Below are 22391 nucleotides of genomic sequence, written 5' to 3'. Positions count from 1 at the left end.
GCCATATGCAGCACAATGCCCCAAAATGTTATAATTTCTGCTGCATTTACAGGGGTCCATCTGGCGTATGATGACCTGGGATTTTGGGTGAAAAATTGATGGGCATTTAAATCTGTCTGGGCCACCATAAGATTTATTATTTCCTCGCTAAAAAAGAATTTTACAAAAATTGTCAATTTCAGTTAGGCTTGTTGCAGGGGTTGTCCCGGTCCTAGGGCGCCTGGCTGGGGGTCTTCACTAGATGAGGAGGAAGAGGAAGAGGAATAGAGGAAGGTGGGATTTTCCTCTGGTAAATAGCATGTTCTTGACGAATGGGCCATTTTTATTTTACTCTTCAAAACACTGGGGATGTGTGTGCAAGTGGTGCTTTTACGCGTTTATTGTGTGCGGCTGGTGTAAAGGGTACTTTTTATTATAAAAAATAGAGAGAAAAAAAGGAGAGAGAAAAAAAGTAGAGAAAAAAGCAAAAATGTAGATGAAACACTAAAATTAGTATTATACAAGTTTACCCGGCGCTAACTATTCTTTTCTTTTTGCAAAAGAAAGACGGACGTCACTAACACTGCGACATACGCTCCCTTAATGCACTAGCTAAAAATTTACTCAGCACTAACTATTCTTTTTTTTTTTCAAAAGAAAAACTGACATGACTAACACTGTGACATAGCTAAGAAGGTACTTAGCTAACGCACTAGCTAAGAAGTTACCTGGCGATAACAATTCTTTTTTTTTTTGCAAAAGAAATACGTTACCTCCCTACCTATAAAGCTACTCTTTACTACTATTTTTATTTTTCTAACAGAAAATCGGATGTCACTTACACTGCGATGTCCGCTCCCCTAATGCGCTTTCTCCCAACCTATAAAGCTACTCTGCACTAACTACTATTTTTTTTTTCTAAAAAAAAAATCGGACGTCACTTACACTGCGATGTCCACTAATCTATCTATATCTAAAAAATTAAAAAGTCCCTTGGCATAAACTCTGAGCAGCAGCGGTACTGATCAGAGCACTGCGGCCACAGGAAGAGCATGAGTGCTCAGCAAAGGAAGCCGCGCACACGGAAAAAGTGCAAAAAAAGTACAATTGGGAGTGGGGGGGATTGGGTTGAACTGGAAGAGGGATTTAGGAACTGCTGTTCCTGTGATCACAGATCGGTCACAAAGACAGCACACAGAACAGAAGATCGCAGGAGACAGGAGGCAGGAGACAGATTGCAGAAGGATCGCAATGGCCACCAATGAATTTCTGTATCTTAGGTACACAGAGGGGTTATACCACCACTCTGCACGCCAACTCTGAGGTAAATGTGACACCCCAGGGGTCTGGTTGCCACAGTAATAGAGATATTATGTCTGAGAGCAAGTGGGAGGTTTCTCTGGTCAGGAGCCCTAAACATGCAACACGGCCCACCCAGACCTGGGAGGGGAGGAATCTGCCCTTAAAAACTGGGTCTGGGGCGGGATTAGAGCAGTCAGAGCCTGGAGTGAAGTTCCAGACACAGGGAAAGCAAGATCAGGAGCTCTGTAGGAGCAGTAGCTGAAGACCAGGGGCTGGAGCTGAGCAGAGCTCGCCCTGGACGAAGACACTAAAACCGGACACAGGAGTCCGAGGCTGTGGGGACTGATCTATACCCAGCAGCAGAAACCAGCCGGCAGGGGATTCCAGGTCCTCTGGCCATAGAAGCCCGGAGGCTCAGTCACAAAGAAGGGACCAGCGCCGCCATCCAGGAGCGGAGGCTAACAGAAGGCCCCAAGTCACCAGCCATACGGGTGAGCACCACACGGTATACTCAGGGACGTGGGCTACTTGTAACCGCTGACAGCAAGGTAGCCAGGAAGAGTGCAGATAAACGGGGAGGCCTACAACTCCACCTGGCCAGGGGAACTCCTGCTTGCTCGCAGACTGACCAGGCCCCTTATACTAGCCAGTACTCCCGGGAGGGTCTGCCTTGTACCATCAGTAAAGACCCTGAACTGCACCACACGTCTCTGTGATTCCTTGCCGCACCAGCACCATAAGTACTGGGACGCTCACACCATCACTCCCACCATCTCTCACATTAGCTGCCCTGAGGCAATACTCCTCCCGTGGGGAGTTATCCCATACTCGGCTGCGCAACCAACATCAGCCTCAGCGGTCGGCCGCGCAGCGGCGGTCCCCACTGACCGCAATCCACGGGTGGCGTAGTCGGACACTTATTACAACATTTAGACTGCCATTGGTTTGACCACCCTGGGCACGGACCGGGTCACCGCCACGGAGAACTACAACCCCCAGCGATCCGGCTCCGGGTATTCCCCCTGCACAGCAGCAGCAGCACAGGCCCAGGGGGCGCATCATAAAGATGGCATGCAGAGTGGTGATCGCTATTTTAGATTAACCCCTTTGGCGCTGATTGGTCAGTAACTATTGTTCAGCCAATCAGCACCAAAAGGGTTAATCAGTTAAGGTGACGTCGCGATAACCCCATCCATTGTGACTGCTGTGATTGGTGCTGTCCCAGACAAAACCACTCACAGAATGTCAGAATGATTTATTTTTTTTTACAACTTTATTGTGACATCACTGTGATTGGCTTGTCAGAATTGACCAGTCATTCACAGCGATCGCTAATGCGTGGGGGGGTACAGCCCCCCAGGGTGATGCCCCCCAAGGGTGATGTGCAGAGATTGCCTGCTGTCAGAGAAAGCTGCCATTTTAACTCGGGTCACCGTGCGATGCAGCGCAGTGACAAGAAATAGCGGTGCCGTATATGTACTTCGCAGAGCCGCAGCTCCCGCAGCGCCGTACATATATGGCGCATGCTGGGAGGAAAACACTACAAGAGAAGCCAGGCGTTTTCCGTCAATCTTCTTGGGCTCCTCATAGAATTATCTATTTAGTTTGTGGTGTCTTTGAAGCGTAAGATGCCTGAAGAATGGTCAGGTCACTTGCTTAAGCCACTTTACGCCTTTGAAATCCTTAGCAGTTAGAAGACGATTAAAAGTCTAAACATATAAACAGCAAATAGTTTTAAATAGAAATGAATATGTTCAGTGTTTTCAGTATTTTTAGGCCACTTTTTCACATGGGTTTCAGAGCGGACCCGCCTGTAAAAGACGTCATGTGCACATACCTCTAGGCCTCATACATTTTTTTCTACAGAAATACACCGTACTCATTATAATTTATGGTGCTATTCTCAAGTACGTGGTTTTTTTTACTGGCCATGTGCCCGGTGCAATCATACAGAGTCCACTCTATTATCTCATCATTCCTATTAGTCAAAACGGTTTTTGAAGGAAAAGTTAAAGCAAGGGCAGAGAAAAGTAGAATGGGTTAGTGTATAGTGGCAAGAAAGAGACCAGGACAGATAGTACTCTGGGACACATAGGACTCTAGTTAGGCTGTTGATGACCAACGTATGAAACCAGGCCAATAAATAGAACATAGTATATAATAGAGTATTATTATAAGACATATTTAATAATCTCCATGTGTGTTAATGTTCTCACAGTATTTAACATGAGTAATAAAGAAACAGAGAAAAAGTCATGAGGGTTGAAACTTCCACTGTTGCCATCTTCCAGCCAATGGAAATCCTGCGCCAAGAGTAGCTGCTTGACTGCTATTATTGTCTGGGGCCACGTGGCAGTAGAGCGGACATCCCTTGGAATTTAATTTATGTGTCAATTGAATTATCATTGTGCGAAACACTCCTTGATTCCTGTATTTTTTTTCAGTATACCCCATACGCATTTCCGCAGATTGGTCACTCGTTGTCCAAGCAACAGGCTTCCCAACACCTAATCTTCTCGCGCAAACACTGGGAAAATTCTGGATGCACCGACTAACGTAACGTTCACTGAGTGGATTCCCACCAAGTGCCCAGCCTTCATTGACCAGGTAGGCTTCTTCAGGGTTTAGGCTAGAAAATTGTAATTCACTGCATGAAGAAAAAAAAATTGAAAAAAAAGTGTCACAAATTATCACATTTTACGATATTGGTAAGCAATAAATTCACTAAAACATGCACAGTGTATAAGACAAAGAAAACTGCATGAATGTCATTTTTGATTGAATTTGAAACCGGGACTCCATTGCTGCAAGTCAACATGGCTAACTACACTGCTCCTCTTCCCTTTTGATTCTCTCGCAAATTGATTATTGAAGTGGTTATCTGGGACCTATTTTTTTTTCCATACAGCTAAGCCCTGTTCTGCTGTATGATGCTCTCTCCCAGCTCAGAGCACTCACGGACCACTCCTGGTGATGAATTCTCCTACTTCGTGTGACTTCACGTCGGCAGAGCAGATCCTTCTCTTTTGCTATGCTCTGTTGACATGGTGTCCCCGCTGTTGATTGAAATACACACAAAGCAAGATTCAGCTAGAAAAGAACTATGAAATATGGCTAGCTGGCACACTTGCTGAGCTGTTTACATGTCCCTCTACCTTCTGTAAATGGCTTCAATACGAAAGATCACCAACATACAGTCATGGCCAAAAGTGTTTGCACCCTTGAAATTTTTTCAGAAAATTAAGTATTTGTTATACACATGTTTATTTCTTTTGTGTGTAGTGGATCGACATAAAAATACAGAGAAAAAAAAGCAAATTGGACATAATTTCACACAAAACCCCATAAATGGACAAAATTGTTGGCAACTTTCAACAAATGTGGGTAAACAACTTTGTTTCAAGCATGTCATGCTCGGTCAAATTCAACTCTGGAAAGTAACAGGTGTGGGCAATATGAAAATCACATCTGAAAACAGATGAAAAGGAGAGAAGTTGGCTCAGTCTTTGCAGTATGTGTTTCTGTGTGCCACACTAAGGATGCAGAACAGAAAAAGGAGAAGATAACAATCTGAGTACTTGAGAACCAAAATTGTTGAAAATATCAACAATCACAAGGCTACAAGTTCACCTCCAGCGATCTTGATGTTCCTTTGTCCATGGTACACAACATAATCAAGAAGTTTACAACCCATTGCAATGTAGCTTATCGACGTGGATGGCAGAGAAAAGAAAGGTTGCAATGCAGGATAGTTCGGATGGTGGATAAGCAGCCCCAATCAAGTTCCAAAGAAATTCAAGCTGTTTTGCAGGCTCAGGGTGCATCAGTGTCAGCACAAAATATCTGTTAAAATTTGAATGAAATGAAACGTTATGGCAGGAGACCAAGGAGGACCCCAGTGTTGACACAGAGACATAAAAAAGCTAGACTGCAGTTTGCCAAAATGTACGTGAGTAAGCCAAAATCCTTCTGGGAAAGCATCTCGTGGACAGATGAGACAAAGATAGAGCTTTTAGGTAAAGCAGATCATTCTACTGTTAACCGAAAATGGAATGAGGCCTACAAAGAAAAGAACACAGTACCTACAGTAAAATATGGTGGAGGCTCAAAGATGTTTTGGGGTTGTTTTGCTCCCTCTGGCACATGGTGCCTTGACTGTTTTCAAGGCATCATAAAATCTGAAGATTAACAATGGATTTTGGGTCGCAATGTAGAGCCCAGTGTCAGAAAGCGGAGTCTGCGTACTAGGTCATCGGTCTTACAGCAGGACAATGACCCCAAACATAAGTCAAAAAGCACTCAGACATGGATGGAAACAAAGCGCTGGAGAGTTCTGAAGTGGCCAACAAAGAGAAAGGATAAATTCCATTGAACACCTGTGGAGAGATCTTAAAATTGGTGTTGGGAAAAGGCACCCTTCAAATATGAGAGACTTGGAGCAGTTTGCAAAAGAAGAGTGGTCCAGAATTCCAGTTGAGATGTTTAAGAAGCTTGTTGATGGTTATAGGATGCGATTGATTGCACTTATTTATTCCAAAGTGTGTGCAACCACACCCTTTGGTCCAGTTTATTTTGGGGATTTTGTGTAAAACTAGGTTCAATTTGTTTTCTTTTCTCAGTTTTTTGTGTTGGTCCAATACACACAAAGGAAATAAACATTTGTATAACAAAAATATGTAATGGCAATAATTTTCTGTGAGAAATACTTCATTTTCTGCAACCATTTCAAGAGTGCCAACACTTTTGGCCATGACTGTATAAATAATGCTGTGTTATGAATTAATACAAACTCCTTGGTGTTTTATCGTTTGGGGAAACTCTAAATAGTATCAGCTGTAATAGTAGCATTTCCATCCAGAACCCCTAGAAAGCAGTTGTCCTCTACTTAGGCTGTTGGCCTAGGACTTTAGTTAGACTGCTTAAGACCACATCATGAAAACTAGACCAATTTCTAGAACATAGTATATTATAGAATATTATTGTAGGACATATTTAATAATTTTCATGAGTGTTCATGTTGTCACAGAATTTAACATGAGTAAGGAAGAAATAGGGAAAAAGTCAAGAAAACTGAAAATTCCGACCAGCTAGTGTCTGATGTAAGAGGAGCTGGATTAATAATAAACTTTATTTTTACATAGTGCCAACATATTCTGTAGCACTTTACATACATTATCATCGCTGTCCCTATTGGGGCTCACAATCTACATTCCCTAACAGTAGGTCTTTGGAGTGTTGAAGGAAACCCATGTAAACACAGGGAGAACATATAAACTCCATGCAGATGTTGTCCTTGGTGGGATTTGAACCCAGGACCCCAGTGCTGCAAGGCTGCAGTGCTAAACACTGAGCCACGGTGCTGCCCATGGATTGCAGACTTACCCAAACTCCCTTAAGCCCATGTAACTACGCTGGAGTCACTGCTCATAGCTGTGTTTTAGTAGGGTTAAAGGCAACCAAGTTGCTGACATTAAAGAACATTTGTGATTTTTTTCCATATGTTCACAAAGCAATGTTTCTGCTCCTTCATGTGGATATTTCAGGCTTGAAAATTACTCAATTAATAAATTATAAATTTCATCTTTCTCTCTGGAGTGCTGCTTTTCTTATTTAGTTCATGTAGTAGAGACCTTGAAATTTTAGCTTTGGAAGTGTTGATACCCAAGTTTGGACTGGCCCACAGGAGAACAGGAGAATCCTCCAGGTGGTCCCTGTGCAATAGTGGGCCACCACCCTCTTATATGATCCGTATTTGGCACTATATATTTGAATCACTATGTACAGACAAAGGTGGCATCTTGTTCATTTAACAATCTACCTAGTTCATTGTTATATAATGTTGTGATTGAGAATAATGTCACATTTGCATGTAGATGAAAAGTCGGGCCCTGGAGTTGGTTACTGGTTGGCCCTTAGCACCCCAGTCTGACACTGTTGATACCAATCCTTTTTTAAGCTTTGTTTTGGGTACGATGCCATTCCACCTGTTTTGTTATTGGACGAACGTTTGCTTACTGACAGATGTTCCTCCTGACCCTCACGCACACAGGTACGCTTGATTCTGTCAAGCATGCATTTCCAGTGGGTACAGGGGAATTTGCTGCTGCCAGGCACTTCTCCTTACTTCCCATGAGAACAAAAGCATGAGGCACTGAAATTCAACATACTGGATCCATTTTACTCATCTATCAAAGGAGAGTCAGGAGGCCTCCCTACACATAAGATGGTTTGCCTGTCCAGACTAATTAGGCAGCTATAGCCAACTTTAAAGAGGTTGTCCAGCTTCTACACTAAATTTACAGGTGGCAGGGATTGTTTCCAAATAATAAAATCTGTCAAACCTACCTGCTCTAACCCATGTACATCCAACGTAGGGAGCTCCAGTTGTCTGCACCAGAAAAGGAAATAATGATGTTTTTTCTTTGGTCACTTGACCACTAAGGCCTGTGATTGGCTGCAGCGATCAGGTGATCAAAGGCATATCAGCTGATGTACTGTTCCAATCATCTGACTGATAAGCCCATCAGTCAGCTGATTGGTAAATGTAACCCCATCCCTTCTTGTCCCAGCACAGACCTCTCGAGCAGCCTACACTAAATCCATGGAGGATTAAAGTAAGTTGGTATGCCTATTTTTTGTATTAAAACTATTCCTGTCACCTTGTAAATTTTGTGTAGAGGCCAGACAGCCCCTTTAATATGCATGTGGGCTTGAAAACCTCAACTGTAACTGCAGTTTCCACTCAAAAGACACACTAAGCTGATTAAAAGTGGCAGAGGTAACAATACCATTGGCAGTGACATAGTGTTACTAGTGTTATTCCTAGGTCTGGGAACCAAGAGCATGCACCTCAGGTATTTTGCATGGTGCCTTTAAGGTCCCTAGCCAACAATCAACACTTTTTATCTGCAACCGTTGAAATCTAGTAAGAAAGTAGTTGCTACCTTTGACATTTGGATATGCATGCTATACGTCAGACAAAATACCCATGAGCTGGGCTTTTCAGTTGACATAGTTGTGAGAATGATTGTCATAGGGGGTATTATGGCTGTTTTAATGGAGGCAATCTCATGGTCTATATGTTGTATAAAAGAAAGACGGAGATTGGAGCTTGTTAATAAGTATACATTTGTGCTCAAAAGTTTACATATCCTTGCAGAATTTTTCCTTTCTTAGCCTTGTTTCAGAGAATATGAATGATAACAAAAAATACTTTTTGTCCGCTCATGGTTATTGGTTGGGTGAAGCCATTTATTGTCAAACTACTGTGTTTTCTCTTTTTAAATCTTAAGAACAACCAAAAACATCCAAATGACCCTGATCAAAAGTTCACATATCCCAGTTCTTAATACCATGTATTGCCCCCTCTAACATCAATGACAGCTTGAAGTTTTTTGTGGTAGTTGTGGATGAGGTTCTTTATTTTCTCAGATGGTAAAGCTTCCAATTCTTCTTGGCAAAAAGCCTCCAGTTCCTGTAAATTCCTGGGTTGTCTAGCATGAACTGTGCGCTTGAGATCTCCCCAGAGTGGCTCTATGATATTGAGGTCAGGAGACTGAGATGACCACTCCAGAATCTTCACTTTGTTCTGCTGTAGCCAATGACAGGTCGTCTTGGCCTTGTGTTTTGGATCGTTGTCATGTTGGAACGTCCAAGTATGTCCCATGCGCAGCTTCCGTGTTGATGAGTGCAAATTTGCCTCCAGTATTTGCTGATAACGAGCTGCATTCATCTTTGCTTCAACCTTTACCAAGTTTCCTGTGCCTTTGTAGCTCACACATCCCCAAAACATCAGCGATCCACCTCCGTGCTTTACAGTAGGAATGGTGTTCCTTTCATCATAGGCCTTGTTGACCTCTGTCCAAATGTAACATTTATGGTTGTGGCCAAAAAGTTATCACTCCAAATTACCTTGTTCCAGAAGTTTTGAGGCTTGTCTCTGTGCTGTTTGGCATATTGTAGGCAAGATACTTTGTTTCATTTGTGCAGTAATGGCTTTCTTCTGGCAACTCGACAATGCAGCCCATTTTTCTTCAAGTGCCTCCTTATTGTGCATCTTGAAACAGCCACACCGCTAGTTTTCAGAGAGTCCTGAATTTCAGCTGATGTTATTTGTGGGTTTTTCTTTGCATCTCGAACAATTTTCCTGGCAGTTGTGGCCGAAACTTTTGTTGGTCATTCGTTAATCACAGTTTGAACGCTACTGACTGGCATTATCAATTCCTTGGATATCTTTTTGTATCCCTTTCCTGTGTTATACAGTTCAACTACCTTTTCCCGTAGATCCGTTGACAATTCTTTTGCTTTCCCCATGACTCACAATCCACAAATGTCAGTGGCTGGATGAAAGATGCAAGAGTCTGTCTGGATCCCAGAAACTCACTCAGCTTTAATGCACACAAACAGATTTCAAGCAAAAAGGTCACAGGTGAGGATGTTACCTTTAGTAGCCATTTGTGTCAAATTCTGTGTGACGCGCCCCTGGGCCTGTGTCGCGCTGCGTTGCGCATGCGGGAGCTTACCCGGAGCCGGATCTCTTGAGGGTTGTAGTCTCGTGGCGGTGATCCGGTCCGTGCCCAGGGAGTCAGACTAAGTGGCGCTGTATTAGCGGTAGATGTTGGACGACTACGCCACCCGTTGAGTACAGCTAAGGAGCTGCTGCTGCAGGGCAGACCGCTGAGGCCGGTGGTAGGATTGTGCAGCATGATAGTATAACCCCCAACGGGAGGGGTATGGCCTCAGGGCAGCCGACGTGGATGATGGGGGTAGCAGGAACCACTCAGAGACGGTACGGTGTAGTTCAGGGTCTTTACTGGTGACAACGATAGACCCTCCCGGAGTACTGGCTAGCAATTGGGGCCTGGTCAGTCCTTGAGCAGATGGGATCTCCCCTGGCCAGGCGGAGTTGTAGGCCTCCCAAACTAACGATACTCTTCTGGCTACCTTGCTAGAAGCGGGTATAAGTAGCCCACGTCCCTGAGTGTACCGTGTGGTGCTCACCCGTATGGCCGGTGACTCGGGGCCTTCTAGTAGCTTCCGCTCCACGACGGCGGTGCTGGTCCCACGCGTGTGACCGTGCCTTCGGGTTTCTGGGCCAGAGGACCTGCAATCCCCTGCCGGTCGGTTTCTGCTGCTGGATAGGAGTTAGTCCCCACAGCCTCGGACTCCGGGTCCGGTGATAACTTCTCAGTCAGGGCGAGCTCTGCAGCTGCCAGCCCCTGACTCCTTGTAGCACTGCTCCCACAGAGCTCCTGATGTTCTTTCCTATATCTGCTTCTCTTCTCTGTCTCTACTTCTTCTCTACTCACTAACCCTGCCTCAGCCCTAGGTTTATATAGGGGAAGTTCTTCCCCTCCCAGGACTGGGCAGGAGGTGTGGCATGCACAGGATCCCTGACCAAGAGACCTCCCACCTGCTCTCAGACATAACATTGCCGTTACTGTGGAAACCAGACCCCTGGGGTGCCACATTCCCCCCTAGTGAAATTTAGTACTCCGGGACTAAACATATTTTTAGAAAAACATAACAAGGTATAAACAATAATAATACAATAAGAAAAACACATAAAGATGGTTACGGCGTGTCCGCAACCGGGTGCAGTCTTTGAAGAAAAGCAAGGTGTCCATTTCACCAAAACAGGGAGACGTAACCAGATAGGGGTCTGTCCTGCCCCGAGTCCTTAACAGTCTTTAGTCCGTCCTGGGTTACGCTCCAACTATACACAAAGGATTCCCGGTAAATCCACCAAGGACTCCTATAAATAACTAGAAACACATAATTATACACAAGCAACAAGAAAAACAGGTAACCACAAATAAAACAATTTATACACTTCAAATCCTCGAACGTGCGGGTAACTGGCCTCTAGTGGCCCTAGTGGACCTACGGAGCTGACTGTCTAGCCCTGAACTACAGGGTGTAGGAGCTGTCAAGGGTAAACTGGGCAGCTGTCTACCGGCTCTTTGACTCACTAGGGGTACGGCAGGCTCACTATAAGCAGAGGGTTGATCCTCCTGTTCTGCTTGTGTGGAGTCTTCTGCCTCCTGGACCGGCTGCTCTTCCAGCTCTTCCTGTTGCTCCGTAGGCACTTGGGATGCTGGTTGGAGGAACGTGAGGACGGGTACCACAACTGCACCATTGACTTGAGTCCAGGACCGAGGGAAGTCTCCGAGCACAGTACTAACCATATCTTCCCTTTCCTCTACGGGTCGATGGTCTTCTTGTTCCTCTTCAGGGTTCCGTAGCTGTTCAGGACACTTCTTCAGGTGATCCCGGGATACAATGGCTATGGTCTCCCCTCCGTCTTTACTGATGGTACAGACTTTCGGGTTCTCGTGGCTTGAGGGCAGTACGGTGTACGGGTCCTTCTCCCACTGGTCGTCCAACTTGTGGAGCCGTCTTTTCCTCTTCAAGACCTGCTCTCCGGGTACCAGGGGAACAGCGGGAGCATACTGGTTGTAAGTTTTCTCTTGTCTTTCCCTAGCCTGACAGAGACTTCGCTCCACGCTATCCTGTACTTTCCGGTACTGCTGCTGCCTCTCTGTGTCCCAGTCTGCTTCTGGTGAAGTGTCCTCGGGTGTCAGGACTCCCATTTCCAGGTCAACAGGTAACTTACCAGGTCTCGCCCTCATTAGGTAAGCCGGGGTACAGTTGGTGGAACCTACCGGGATGTGGTTGTATAGGTCCACTAGATCGGGCAGCTTCTCAGGCCACAGACTGCGTTCTTCCAGGGGCAACGTTTTCAGGAGATCCATTACCACCTGGTTCATTTTCTCACAAAGTCCATTAGTTTGCGGATGATAGGGTGTCGTCCTTATCTTCCGGCAGCCATACAGATTGCAGAATTCCCGGAAGACCTCCGCTTCAAAGGCAGGTCCCTGGTCCGTCAGCACTTGGTCCGGGTACCCGTGTGGACGGCAGAAGTGCTGCTGGAAGGCTCTAGCTGCTGTTTGAGCCGTTAAGTCCTTAACGGGGACGACAACCAAGAACCGGGAGTAATGATCCACAATGGTTAACGCGTAGACGTAGCCACTTCTGCTTGGGGTCAGTTTTACATGATCCAAGGCTACCAGTTCCAACGGCTGCCGGGTGACGATGGACTGCAGGGGAGTCTTCTGGCTGGCACGGTCCTTCCTTCTTAGGTTGCACGGGCCACAGTCTCTGCACCACCTCTCGATGGTTCCCCTCATGCCTACCCAGTGGAACCGCCCACGCAGCAGGAACTCCAGCTTCTTCCATCCGAAGTGTCCAGCCCCGTCGTGGTATGCTTCCATCACCATGGCTGCGTCTCTCCGTGGCACCACTACTTGCCAGATTAGTTCATGCGTCCGGGAGTTAACCATTCTGCGGCACAACTTCCCCTTGTAAAGGAACAGTCGACTCTTCTCAGCCCACAGTTGCTTGGCTTCCTCCGGAGCGTCTGGGTCAAGGCGAGCCTCTGGCCGAGTCAGCATCTCCTTCACCAGCCGGACGGCAGGGTCACTGTCTTGCGTTTCCTCCTAGTTGTAGTGAGGCAAGGGGTTAAACGTAGCGGCTTGCTTACTCCTTACCCGATGGGAATACTGGATAGTCCCATGACGGTGGAACGCGGGGAGTTCGACTTCTTCCAGTCCCTCTGGATCTTCTCCTACGTCCGGTAGGTTTGTCATCCTGGACAGGGCGTCCGCGATGGTATTGGAGCGTCCTGCCCGGTATTTGATTGTGAACTCGTAGTTGGACAGACGGGCCATCCATCTCTGCTCTAGGGCACCGAGTCTTGCAGTGTCCAGGTGTGTCAACGGGTTGTTATCCGTGTACACGGTGAACCGGGAAGAAGCGAGGTAGTGCTTAAAGCGTTCGGTGACTGCCCACACCACTGCCAGGAACTCTAGCTTAAATGAGCTATAATTCTCAGGGTTTCTTTCGGTGGGTCGCAGTTTTCGGCTGGCGTAAGCGATTACTCGTTCTTTCCCCTGCTGGATCTGGGACAGCACGGCTCCTAGCCCGATGTTACTTGCGTCGGTGTAGAGGATAAAGGGCTGGCTGTAATCAGGGTACGCCAGGATTTCATCCCCCGTGAGGGCCATCTTCAGCTGACGGAAGGACTCTTCTTCTAACTTCTCCCATCTGAAGGGTGGCTTCTGGTTCTTGGCCTTCCGGGACTGGCCTATCAGGAGGTCCTGCATAGGAGCTGCCTTTTTGGTGAAACCGGGGATGAATCTGCGGTAATAGCCTACCAACCCGAGGAACTGCCGCACTTCCTTTACACTGGAGGGACTTGGCCATTCCTTAATTGCGGTGATCTTATCAGGGTCGGGAGCCACTCCATCAGCGCTCACCACGTGTCCCAGGTACTGCACCTTTGGTTTCAGGAGGTGACACTTGGAGGGTTTCACCTTTAGGCCGTAGCTTGCCAGAGCTTCGAACACTTCCGCCAGGTGTTTCAGGTGGTCCTCATACGTCTTGGAATATACGATGACATCGTCCAGGTACAACAGGACCGTCTCAAAGTTTCTGTGGCCCAGACAACACTCCATTAATCGTTGGAAGGTTCCTGGTGCATTGCAGAGTCCGAACGGCATGCAGGTAAACTCGCTAAGTCCCATCGGGGTGGTGAATGCGGTCTTCTCCCGGTCCGCCTCTGCTACAGGAACCTGCCAGTACCCACTAGTGAGATCCAAGGTAGAGAAGAAGTTAGCAGATCTTAAAGCAGCCAAAGACTCCTCTATCCTTGGTAAGGGGTACGCATCCTTGTGTGTGATACGGTTGATTTTCCGGTAATCTACACACATCCTCATGGTGTTGTCTTTCTTTTTGACTAAGACTAGTGGAGCTGCCCAGGGGCTACAGCTATCCCTGATCACCCCAGCCTCCTTCATGTCTCTAAGCATCCCCTTGGCGTGTTGGTAGTGTGCAGGGGGTACGGGTCGATACCTCTCTTTTATGGGAGGATGGTCTCCCGTGGGGATGTGGTGTTCTACCCCCTTGACTCGCCCGAAGTCTAACGGATGTTTACTAAACACTCTCTCGTACTCTTGCACCACCCGATAGACTCCCTGTTTCTGGTGTGAGGGAGTGGAGTCAGTACCCAAATGTAGTTGCTGACACCAGTCCTCCATTGTTTTCTGAGAGCCGTTACCTTCCTCCGGGGAAGATGGAGGCAAGGGTTCTACGGACTGTATGGAATCTTGATTGATGGTATACAATTTGGCTAGCGTGACATACCGGGGCAGGTACACTTCCCTCTTCCCGATATTTATTATGCGAACGGGCACCCTCCCATGGCGTACATTGACCACCCCCCGTGCTGTCAAAATGGTGGGCCTACTGTCTGAGTAAACTGGTTCTACCATTGCCTGGTAATCTCTACCTCTCAGACCAATAGCTGCCCGGCACCAAATCATCATTTCACTTTTCGGGGGCACGGCAATAGGGAAAGGGTCACACATTCGCACGCTACCAATCTCACCACCGGAGAGTTCTAGCTGTTGCCGTCGCATCAGTGCCCGGATCTCTTTCTGGAGCACTCGCTGCTGGCCGGAGCTGGCGTTCTTGGCAACCTGCTGTAAAAGGAAAATCACCTCTGCAAGACAATTTTCAATTACATTAGTTCCTAGAGTTATCTTTGGGTGACTCTCGTGTTTGTCAATGTCTACAATGATCAGTCCCTGTGCTGCCAGTTCGACTCTACCGATTTTAATGGTCACCTCTTTAAATCCAATCTGTGGCACGGGCTGACCATTGCTGGCGATGATACTCAAGTCGTCGTCAGGGTAGCGGGTGATATCCGAGTCATTCCAGTACTGCTTGAAGAGCACGTACGGGATGGTGGTGACCTGTGACCCGGTGTCCAGTAGGGCACTCATAGGAATGCCATCCAGTACCACGGGTAAGACTGGACGTCCTCCCACATATTTGTCGCGCCAGTTCGATGGGCCTGGTGATCTTTTTCCTGGGGGTTGGCCCTCTACCCCAGGTTGTGCCAGTTTAAAGGACAGTACCTTGCCATATGTCCGGGTTGATTGCAGCGGCGGCAGATGGGTCGTCCGTCCTCGTTGTATCGGTCGCTGGGCCTTTCTCTGGCCGGTGGGGTCCTCCTTGGTCGACGCCACGGGATGTCCTCCGGTCCGGATGCCAGCTGGATCTTCCCTGGAGTGGAAACCTGTAAAGACTGCACAGTTCGGGTTAGCGCAGCAACGCTTTTAGCTAGCTCTTGGACCTGATGGTGCAGGTCTGGAGCCGGGTCATTGTTCAAAGCCTGCGCATCAGCTCCCACAGGCCCTGCCGACAAGGGCGCCGCCTCCTGGTGGTAAGTGGTAGTGGGGCGTCTGGGGGTAACAACGCCACCTGGTGCCGGTTCTCGAAGCACCCGGATGGCTCTGTCCTTGAACTGTGCAAATCCCAGATGAGGGTCCTGTAAGGCCATTGCCCGCAACTGGGTTCGGTGGGCATTGCAATATAAACCCTCTATAAATTGTTCAGTCAACAGCCTGTCCTCGTCTCCCACGCCTTCAGGGTCGGTCTGCTTAATGGCTCTCAGGGCCTCTTGTAGGTTCAGGGCATAGTCCCTTATACTCTCATGTGCCCGCTGTTTGCACCCGTAGAATCTAAGCTTGATCTCGGCTGAGGTGCGGGTATCAAAGGTGTCCCTCAGCCGGGTTAGTATCCCTGCGACAGTCCTCCCCCCAGGTGGCCAGGACTTTACCTCCCTTTGGGCTGCTCCGGTTAATTGGGCCACCAGGATGCTCACTTTTTGCTCCTCTGTGAGGGGGTACACCTGGAAGAGGCTATCCAGCTTTTCTCTAAAGTCATGCAGGGTATGTGACTCCCCTGAGTACTGGGGTAGCCAGGCTGCCCCCGGGATATAGGGCATGGTGAAAGGCATGACCGCAACAGCGGTGGCGCTGGCGGGGGTTGAAGCGGTGAAGCTCTCCTCCGTATCCGACATCCTTCTCCCCCCTAGTGGACCGTGGCCTACCTTGCGATGATCCTCTTCCGTAGGCCGCGGCTCCGCAGTGGATCGTCAGGGTTGAGGACCTTCCGTCGCGCTCCTGTGACGTCGGCGTCTGCTGGGCTCCTTCCAGGACCTTACGCAACATCCGGACGTGAGGCGGGGCTTCAGTTCTCGCGCGCTTTCGGAGTCCACGCCCCTCTTCTTCCCGCGCGGCGTCCTCAAGATGGCGTCCAATGGCGGGAAAACTCCACGTATGGCGGGAAGAAGGCCGAAGATGGCGCCGGATGGCGGGAAAACTCCACCGAAGCGGAAGATGGCGCCGGATGGCGGGAATCTTCACCACAGGTAAGTTTGAACAGTCTTTTTCAGGCACGCAGTACCCGGTGGTTGCGGGCACGAAATCCTGCCGACTACGCCAAAAGTTGACGCGCCCCTGGGCCTGTGTCGCGCTGCGTTGCGCATGCGGGAGCTTACCCGGAGCCGGATCTCTTGAGGGTTGTAGTCTCGTGGCGGTGATCCGGTCCGTGCCCAGGGAGTCAGACTAAGTGGCGCTGTATTAGCGGTAGATGTTGGACGACTACGCCACCCGTTGAGTACAGCTAAGGAGCTGCTGCTGCAGGGCAGACCGCTGTGGCCGGTGGTAGGATTGTGCAGCGTGATAGTATGGCCTCAGGGCAGCCGACGTGGATGATGGGGGTAGCAGGAACCACTCAGAGACGGTACGGTGTAGTTCAGGGTCTTTACTGGTGACAACGATAGACCCTCCCGGAGTACTGGCTAGCAATTGGGGCCTGGTCAGTCCTTGAGCAGATGGGATCTCCCCTGGCCAGGCGGAGTTGTAGGCCTCCCCAACTAATCGTACTCTTCTGGCTACCTTGCTAGAAGCGGGTATAAGTAGCCCACGTCCCTGAGTGTACCGTGTGGTGCTCACCCGTATGGCCGGTGACTCGGGGTCTTCTAGTAGCTTCCGCTCCACGACGACGGTGCTGGTCCCACGCGTGTGACCGTGCCTTCGGGTTTCTGGGCCAGAGGACCTGCAATCCCCTGCCGGTCGGTTTCTGCTGCTGGATAGGAGTTAGTCCCCACAGCCTCGGACTCCGGGTCCGGTGATAACTTCTCAGTCAGGGCGAGCTCTGCAGCTGCCAGCCCCTGACTCCTTGTAGCACTGCTCCCACAGAGCTCCTGATGTTCTTTCCTATATCTGCTTCTCTTCTCTGTCTCTACTTCTTCTCTACTCACTAACCCTGCCTCAGCCCTAGGTTTATATAGGGGAAGTTCTTCCCCTCCCAGGACTGGGCAGGAGGTGTGGCATGCACAGGATCCCTGACCAAGAGACCTCCCACCTGCTCTCAGACATAACATTGCCGTTACTGTGGAAACCAGACCCCTGGGGTGCCACATGTGCATGTTATCAGGCCAAAATCACCAGGGTATGGGAACTTTTGATCAGGGTTATTTGGATGTTTTTGGTTGTCATTAAGATTTAGAAAGAGAAAACACAGTAGTTTGACAATAAATGGCTTCACCCATCCAATAACCATGAGTGGAGAAAAAGTTTTTTTGTTATCATTCATATTCTCTGAAACAAGGCCAAGAAAGCAAAAATTTTGCAAGGGTAAGTAAACTTTTGAGCACAACTGTAAATTGGCCCGTCTAAACGAGCCTTCAGTCCAGGAGAAGAGATTTTGCCTGATAGCTGCTTGCATACAACTGCAAGGCATGTAGTGTATGGAGTAGAATATAAATTTTAGGCTCAGTTCACTATATTGCTTTTTCCATTTGAATCTTGTATGTTTTTCCTAATTTGTACTTTGATTGCTACCATCAAAATTTGTGGTCCAAGAATGTGCAGATCTAGCAACATATAAAATAATGCATCTATGCTGAAGAGGGTATATTCCCTGAGAGTACAGATTAGGTATATGCACATGACTATCTAAAGGAATGTGTATGCTCCGTACTTTCTTAAAAAAGCGCTAAAGTAATGTTAAAAAAATTTATGAACATATACATAACAACTTACTGTTCATAAATTCAGCCTTTTAACTGCTTTAGGTTTCAAAAGCCACAAAGCGGTTTCAAGTAGTGACTTGACTATTCTTCTACTTGGAAGCTACTCACTATTTTATACCTAGGAGTAAACATACCCACAATTTTGGAAAGGTGCCAACAATTTTGTCCGGCCTATTTTTGGGGTTTTGTGCGAAATTATGTGCAATTTGCCTTTTTTTCTCTGTTTTTTTTGTGTTGTTCCAATACACACAAGTACCAGACTATAAGATGCATTTTTTTCCTCCAATATTTTGGAGGAAAGTGGGGGGTGCGTCTTATAGTCCAGATGTACCTGCTGTGGCTGTGAATTATGGAGGGGGTGCCAGCAGCGGAAAAGCGGGTCACAGAGGCAGTAGCCAACTGCTGCAGCTATCACGTGTGCCCGCTGTTCAAGAAAATTAATATTCACTGCTCCCCATGCCCATGGGAGTGAATATTATTATTTTTTTTTTAATAGCAATCAAACTGTTAGCCGCAGCCGCAGCCCCGGAAGCTGCTTGGCGATCACATGTGCCTGCTATTAAAGAGAATGAATATTCACTGCTCCCTGCGCCCATGGGAGTGGAGAGCAATGAATATTCATTCTCTTTATCAACAGGCACACGTGATCGCCAACCAGCTGCAGGATTCACGATTGTGGCTAACAGTGTGATCGCTTTTAAAGAAAATGAATATTCACTGTTCCACACATAGTCCCAGGCGTGCGGACCAGTGAATCTTCCGGCAGCTGACCTCAGTGTGTGGAAGCGCATGGCAGTGACGTCATGTGCTGCTTACATGCTGAGATCAGCGGCTGGCGTCAGGCGGCAGTGCTGCGAGGGAGCGGAGGGAAGGTAAGTTGAACCGTTTATTTTTTTATGTGTACAGCTTGTTGGGGGCCATGCATACCAGGATGGGGATGAGGTGGCCATATATACTAGGATGGGGATGAGGGGGCCATATATGGCAGGATGGGGAAGAGGTGGCCATGTATAACAGGAAGGGGAAGAGGGGGCCATATATATCAGGATGGGGATGAGGGCGCCATGTATACCAGGATGGGAATGAGGGGGCCATATAGAGTGGGGGAAATAAGTATTTGATACACCGCCGATTTTGCAAATTTTCCCACATACAATGAGCGGAGAGGTCTGTAATTTTTATCGTAGGTACACTTCAACTGTGAGAGCCAGAATTTAAAAAAAAAATCTAGAAAATCACATTGTAGGATTTTTATATAATTAATTAACATTTTATTGCATGAAATAAGTATTAGATACAATAGAAAAACAGAATTTAATATTTGGTACAGAAACCTTTGTTTGCAATTACAAAGGTCAGACGTTTGTTGTAGTTCTTGACCAAGTTTGCACACACTGAAGCAGGGATTCTGGCCCACTCCTCCATGCATATCATCTTCAGATCTTTAAGGTTTCGGAGCTGACGCTGGGCAACATTGAGTTTCAGCTCCCTCCAAAGATTTTCTGTTGGGTTCAAGGCTGGAGACTGGCTACGCCACTCCAGGACCTTGAAATGCTTCTTGTGGAGCCACTCCTTAGTTGCCCTGGCTGTGTGTTTCGGGTCACTGTCATTCTGGAGGACCCAAACACGATGCTTTTCAATGCTCTTACTGTGAGAAGGAGGTTGTTGCCAAAATCTCGCGATACATGACCCCATCCATCCTCCTTTCAATGCAACGCAGTCGTCCTGTCCCCTTTGCAGAAAAGCACCCCCAAAGTATGATATTTCCCCCACCATGCTTCAAGGTTGGGACGGTGTTCTTGGGGTTGTAGTGTGTTATGAGCGGTAAGGTTTGAGACTGTGGCCCCAGCTTTCTTCAGGTCATTGATCAGGTCCTCCCATGTAGTTCTGGGCTGATTCCTGACCTTTCTCAGAATCATCCTTACCCCATGAGGCGAGATCTAGCATCAAGCCCCAGACCGAGGAAGATTGACAGTCATTTTGTGTTTCTTCCATTTTCTAATAATTGTGCCAACAGTTGTAGCCTTTGCAACAAGCTGCTTGCCAAATGTCCTGTATGCCATCCCAGCCTTCTGCAAGTCTACAATTTTGTCCCTGGTGTCCTTAGACAGCTCTTTGGTCTTGGCCATGGTGTAGAGGTTGGAGTGTGATTGATTGAGAGTGTGGACAGGTGTCTTTTATACAAGTAATGAGTTCAAACAGGTGCAATTAATACAGGTAATGAGTGCAGAGTAAGAGGGCTTCTTAAAGAAAAACTAACAGGTCAGTGAGACCCAGAATTCTTGCTGGTTGGTAGGTGATCAAATACTTATTTCATGCAATAAAATGCAATTTAATTATTTAAAAATCATACAATGTGATTTTCTGGATTTATTTTTAGATTCTGTCTCTCACAATTGAATTGTACCTTCGATAAAAAATACAGACCTCTCCATTCTTTGTAGGTGGGAAAACTTGCAAAATCGGCAGTGTATCAAATACTTATTTTCCCCACTGTATACCAGAATGGAGATGAGGGGGCCATTTATACCAGAATGGGGATGAGGGGGCCATGTATACCAGGATGAAATGAGGGACCATGTATATCAGGATGGGGGGCCATGTATACCTGGATGGGGAGCCATGTTTACCTGCATGTGGGACCATGTATACCTGGATTGGGGTAGATATATACCAGGATGGGGATAATATATACACCTGGATGGAGACATATATATATCAGGATGGGGGGGCATATATACCAGGATGGGGACATATATATACCAGGATGGGGATATTAGTACAGAATTGGGGGGCCATTACCCCTATAACAGTGTCAGCAGCAGATCCCACCCCATAACAGTGAGTCATGACCACATTTTTTGTTTCAATTCTTTTTTCTATTTCCCTCTTCTAAAACCTAGGTGCATCTTATAGTCTGAAAAATACGGTAAATAACCATGTGTAATTGCAATCATTTTCTGGGAGAAATATTTCATTTTTTGAAACAATTTCAAGGGTGCCAACACTTTTGCCATGTCTGCAGGCCCAGACTGCTAATCTGCCTTATCGGGCAGATGTCCTGTGGGCTGGTCTGTTAGGTCATAAAATCGGTTGTCTGGCTACTGTTGAGAGTGTACCATTGTGTATCAGTGAGTCATGCATTCTGTGTGGAGTCTGAGGTTATCTTCTTATCTACTTATTGTTATGGTAGGTAAATAAACAAATGACTGGACAACTCAGAGTTCTAAGAGTTTAGGATGAGCAATCCAGACACAGATTTGACTTTGAAAAGCTGGTCTTGTATAACTAATTAATAGCTTCTAATGCCTCTAACTGCAGAGTTTGCTCTGAAGAGTTTGTCATTGTCAGAACAGTCATTCACACAGGTACCAGTCCTCCAGTATTCACTGGGAAAATACTAATGTGGTTACAAAATGACAGTGTTCATGAAGCAGAGCTGGGCTATGTTAAGGTTGCAGGGGGCCAGAAGTGACAAGGTGCCTGGCTGAGACCATGCAAATCTAAGTAAGTATCTGTATATACACACACTGCACAGTACCACTTCTCCTGTCCTGTATATATACACTGCACAGTACCACTTCTCCTGTCCTGTATATACATTGCACAGTACCATGTCTCCTGTCCTGTATATGTACACTGCACAGTACCACTTCTCCTGTCCTGTATATGTACACTGCACAGTACCACTTCTCCTGTCCTGTATATGTACACTGCACAGTACCACTTCTCCTGTCCTGTATATACACTACACAATACCACTTCTCCTGTCCTGTATATGTACACTGCACAGTACCACTCCTCCTGTCCTGTATATACACTGCACAGTACCACTTCTCCAGTCTCGTTGTCGGAGAGGCCTCAATATAGGTTTAGTTTTTTCAATAATACTATGGCCAAATAAAAATTAATATTGGAAAACCTGTTTAAATTGATTATCCCAAGTAATCCCCTCTCATCTGGATAGGGGATAACTGTCCAATCACTGGAGATCCAGCTGTTGGGACCCCCATGATCTCGAGAATCGGAGCTCTGTAGAGCACCATGTAAATGGAGCTGTGGCCGATCATATGCACTGTGGTGCCATTCACATGCAACTCTTCATAGTGGATGGAATTTGTAGAAATCCCATATCCACTATGCGTCTCTGTGCCTGCGGATCACC

The 22391-nt window shown here is 47.2% G+C and overlaps 1 protein-coding gene across 1 annotated transcript in view; it reads right to left on the bottom strand.

Moving 5' to 3' along the window:
• Positions 1 to 3447: 3447 nt before the first annotated feature.
• LOC141273038 (glycine N-acyltransferase-like) overlaps positions 3448 to 22391 on the bottom strand; it is a 132751-nt gene continuing 113807 nt past the window's right edge. The window contains exon 6 of the mRNA XM_073684363.1: positions 3448 to 3928. Within this exon, the coding sequence (XP_073540464.1) occupies positions 3535 to 3928 (394 nt within the window). The 3' untranslated portion in view covers positions 3448 to 3534. The remainder of the gene's footprint in view (positions 3929 to 22391) is intronic.

Source organism: Phyllobates terribilis, unplaced genomic scaffold, assembly GCF_046119375.1.
Source record: "Phyllobates terribilis strain yellow unplaced genomic scaffold, ASM4611937v1 Scaffold_5__5_contigs__length_657084704, whole genome shotgun sequence".
In the NCBI taxonomy this organism is placed as follows: Eukaryota; Metazoa; Chordata; class Amphibia; order Anura; family Dendrobatidae; genus Phyllobates; species Phyllobates terribilis.
The sequence above is the reverse complement of the archived record's forward strand: the minus strand, read 5'-3'. Positions and strand labels throughout refer to the sequence as shown.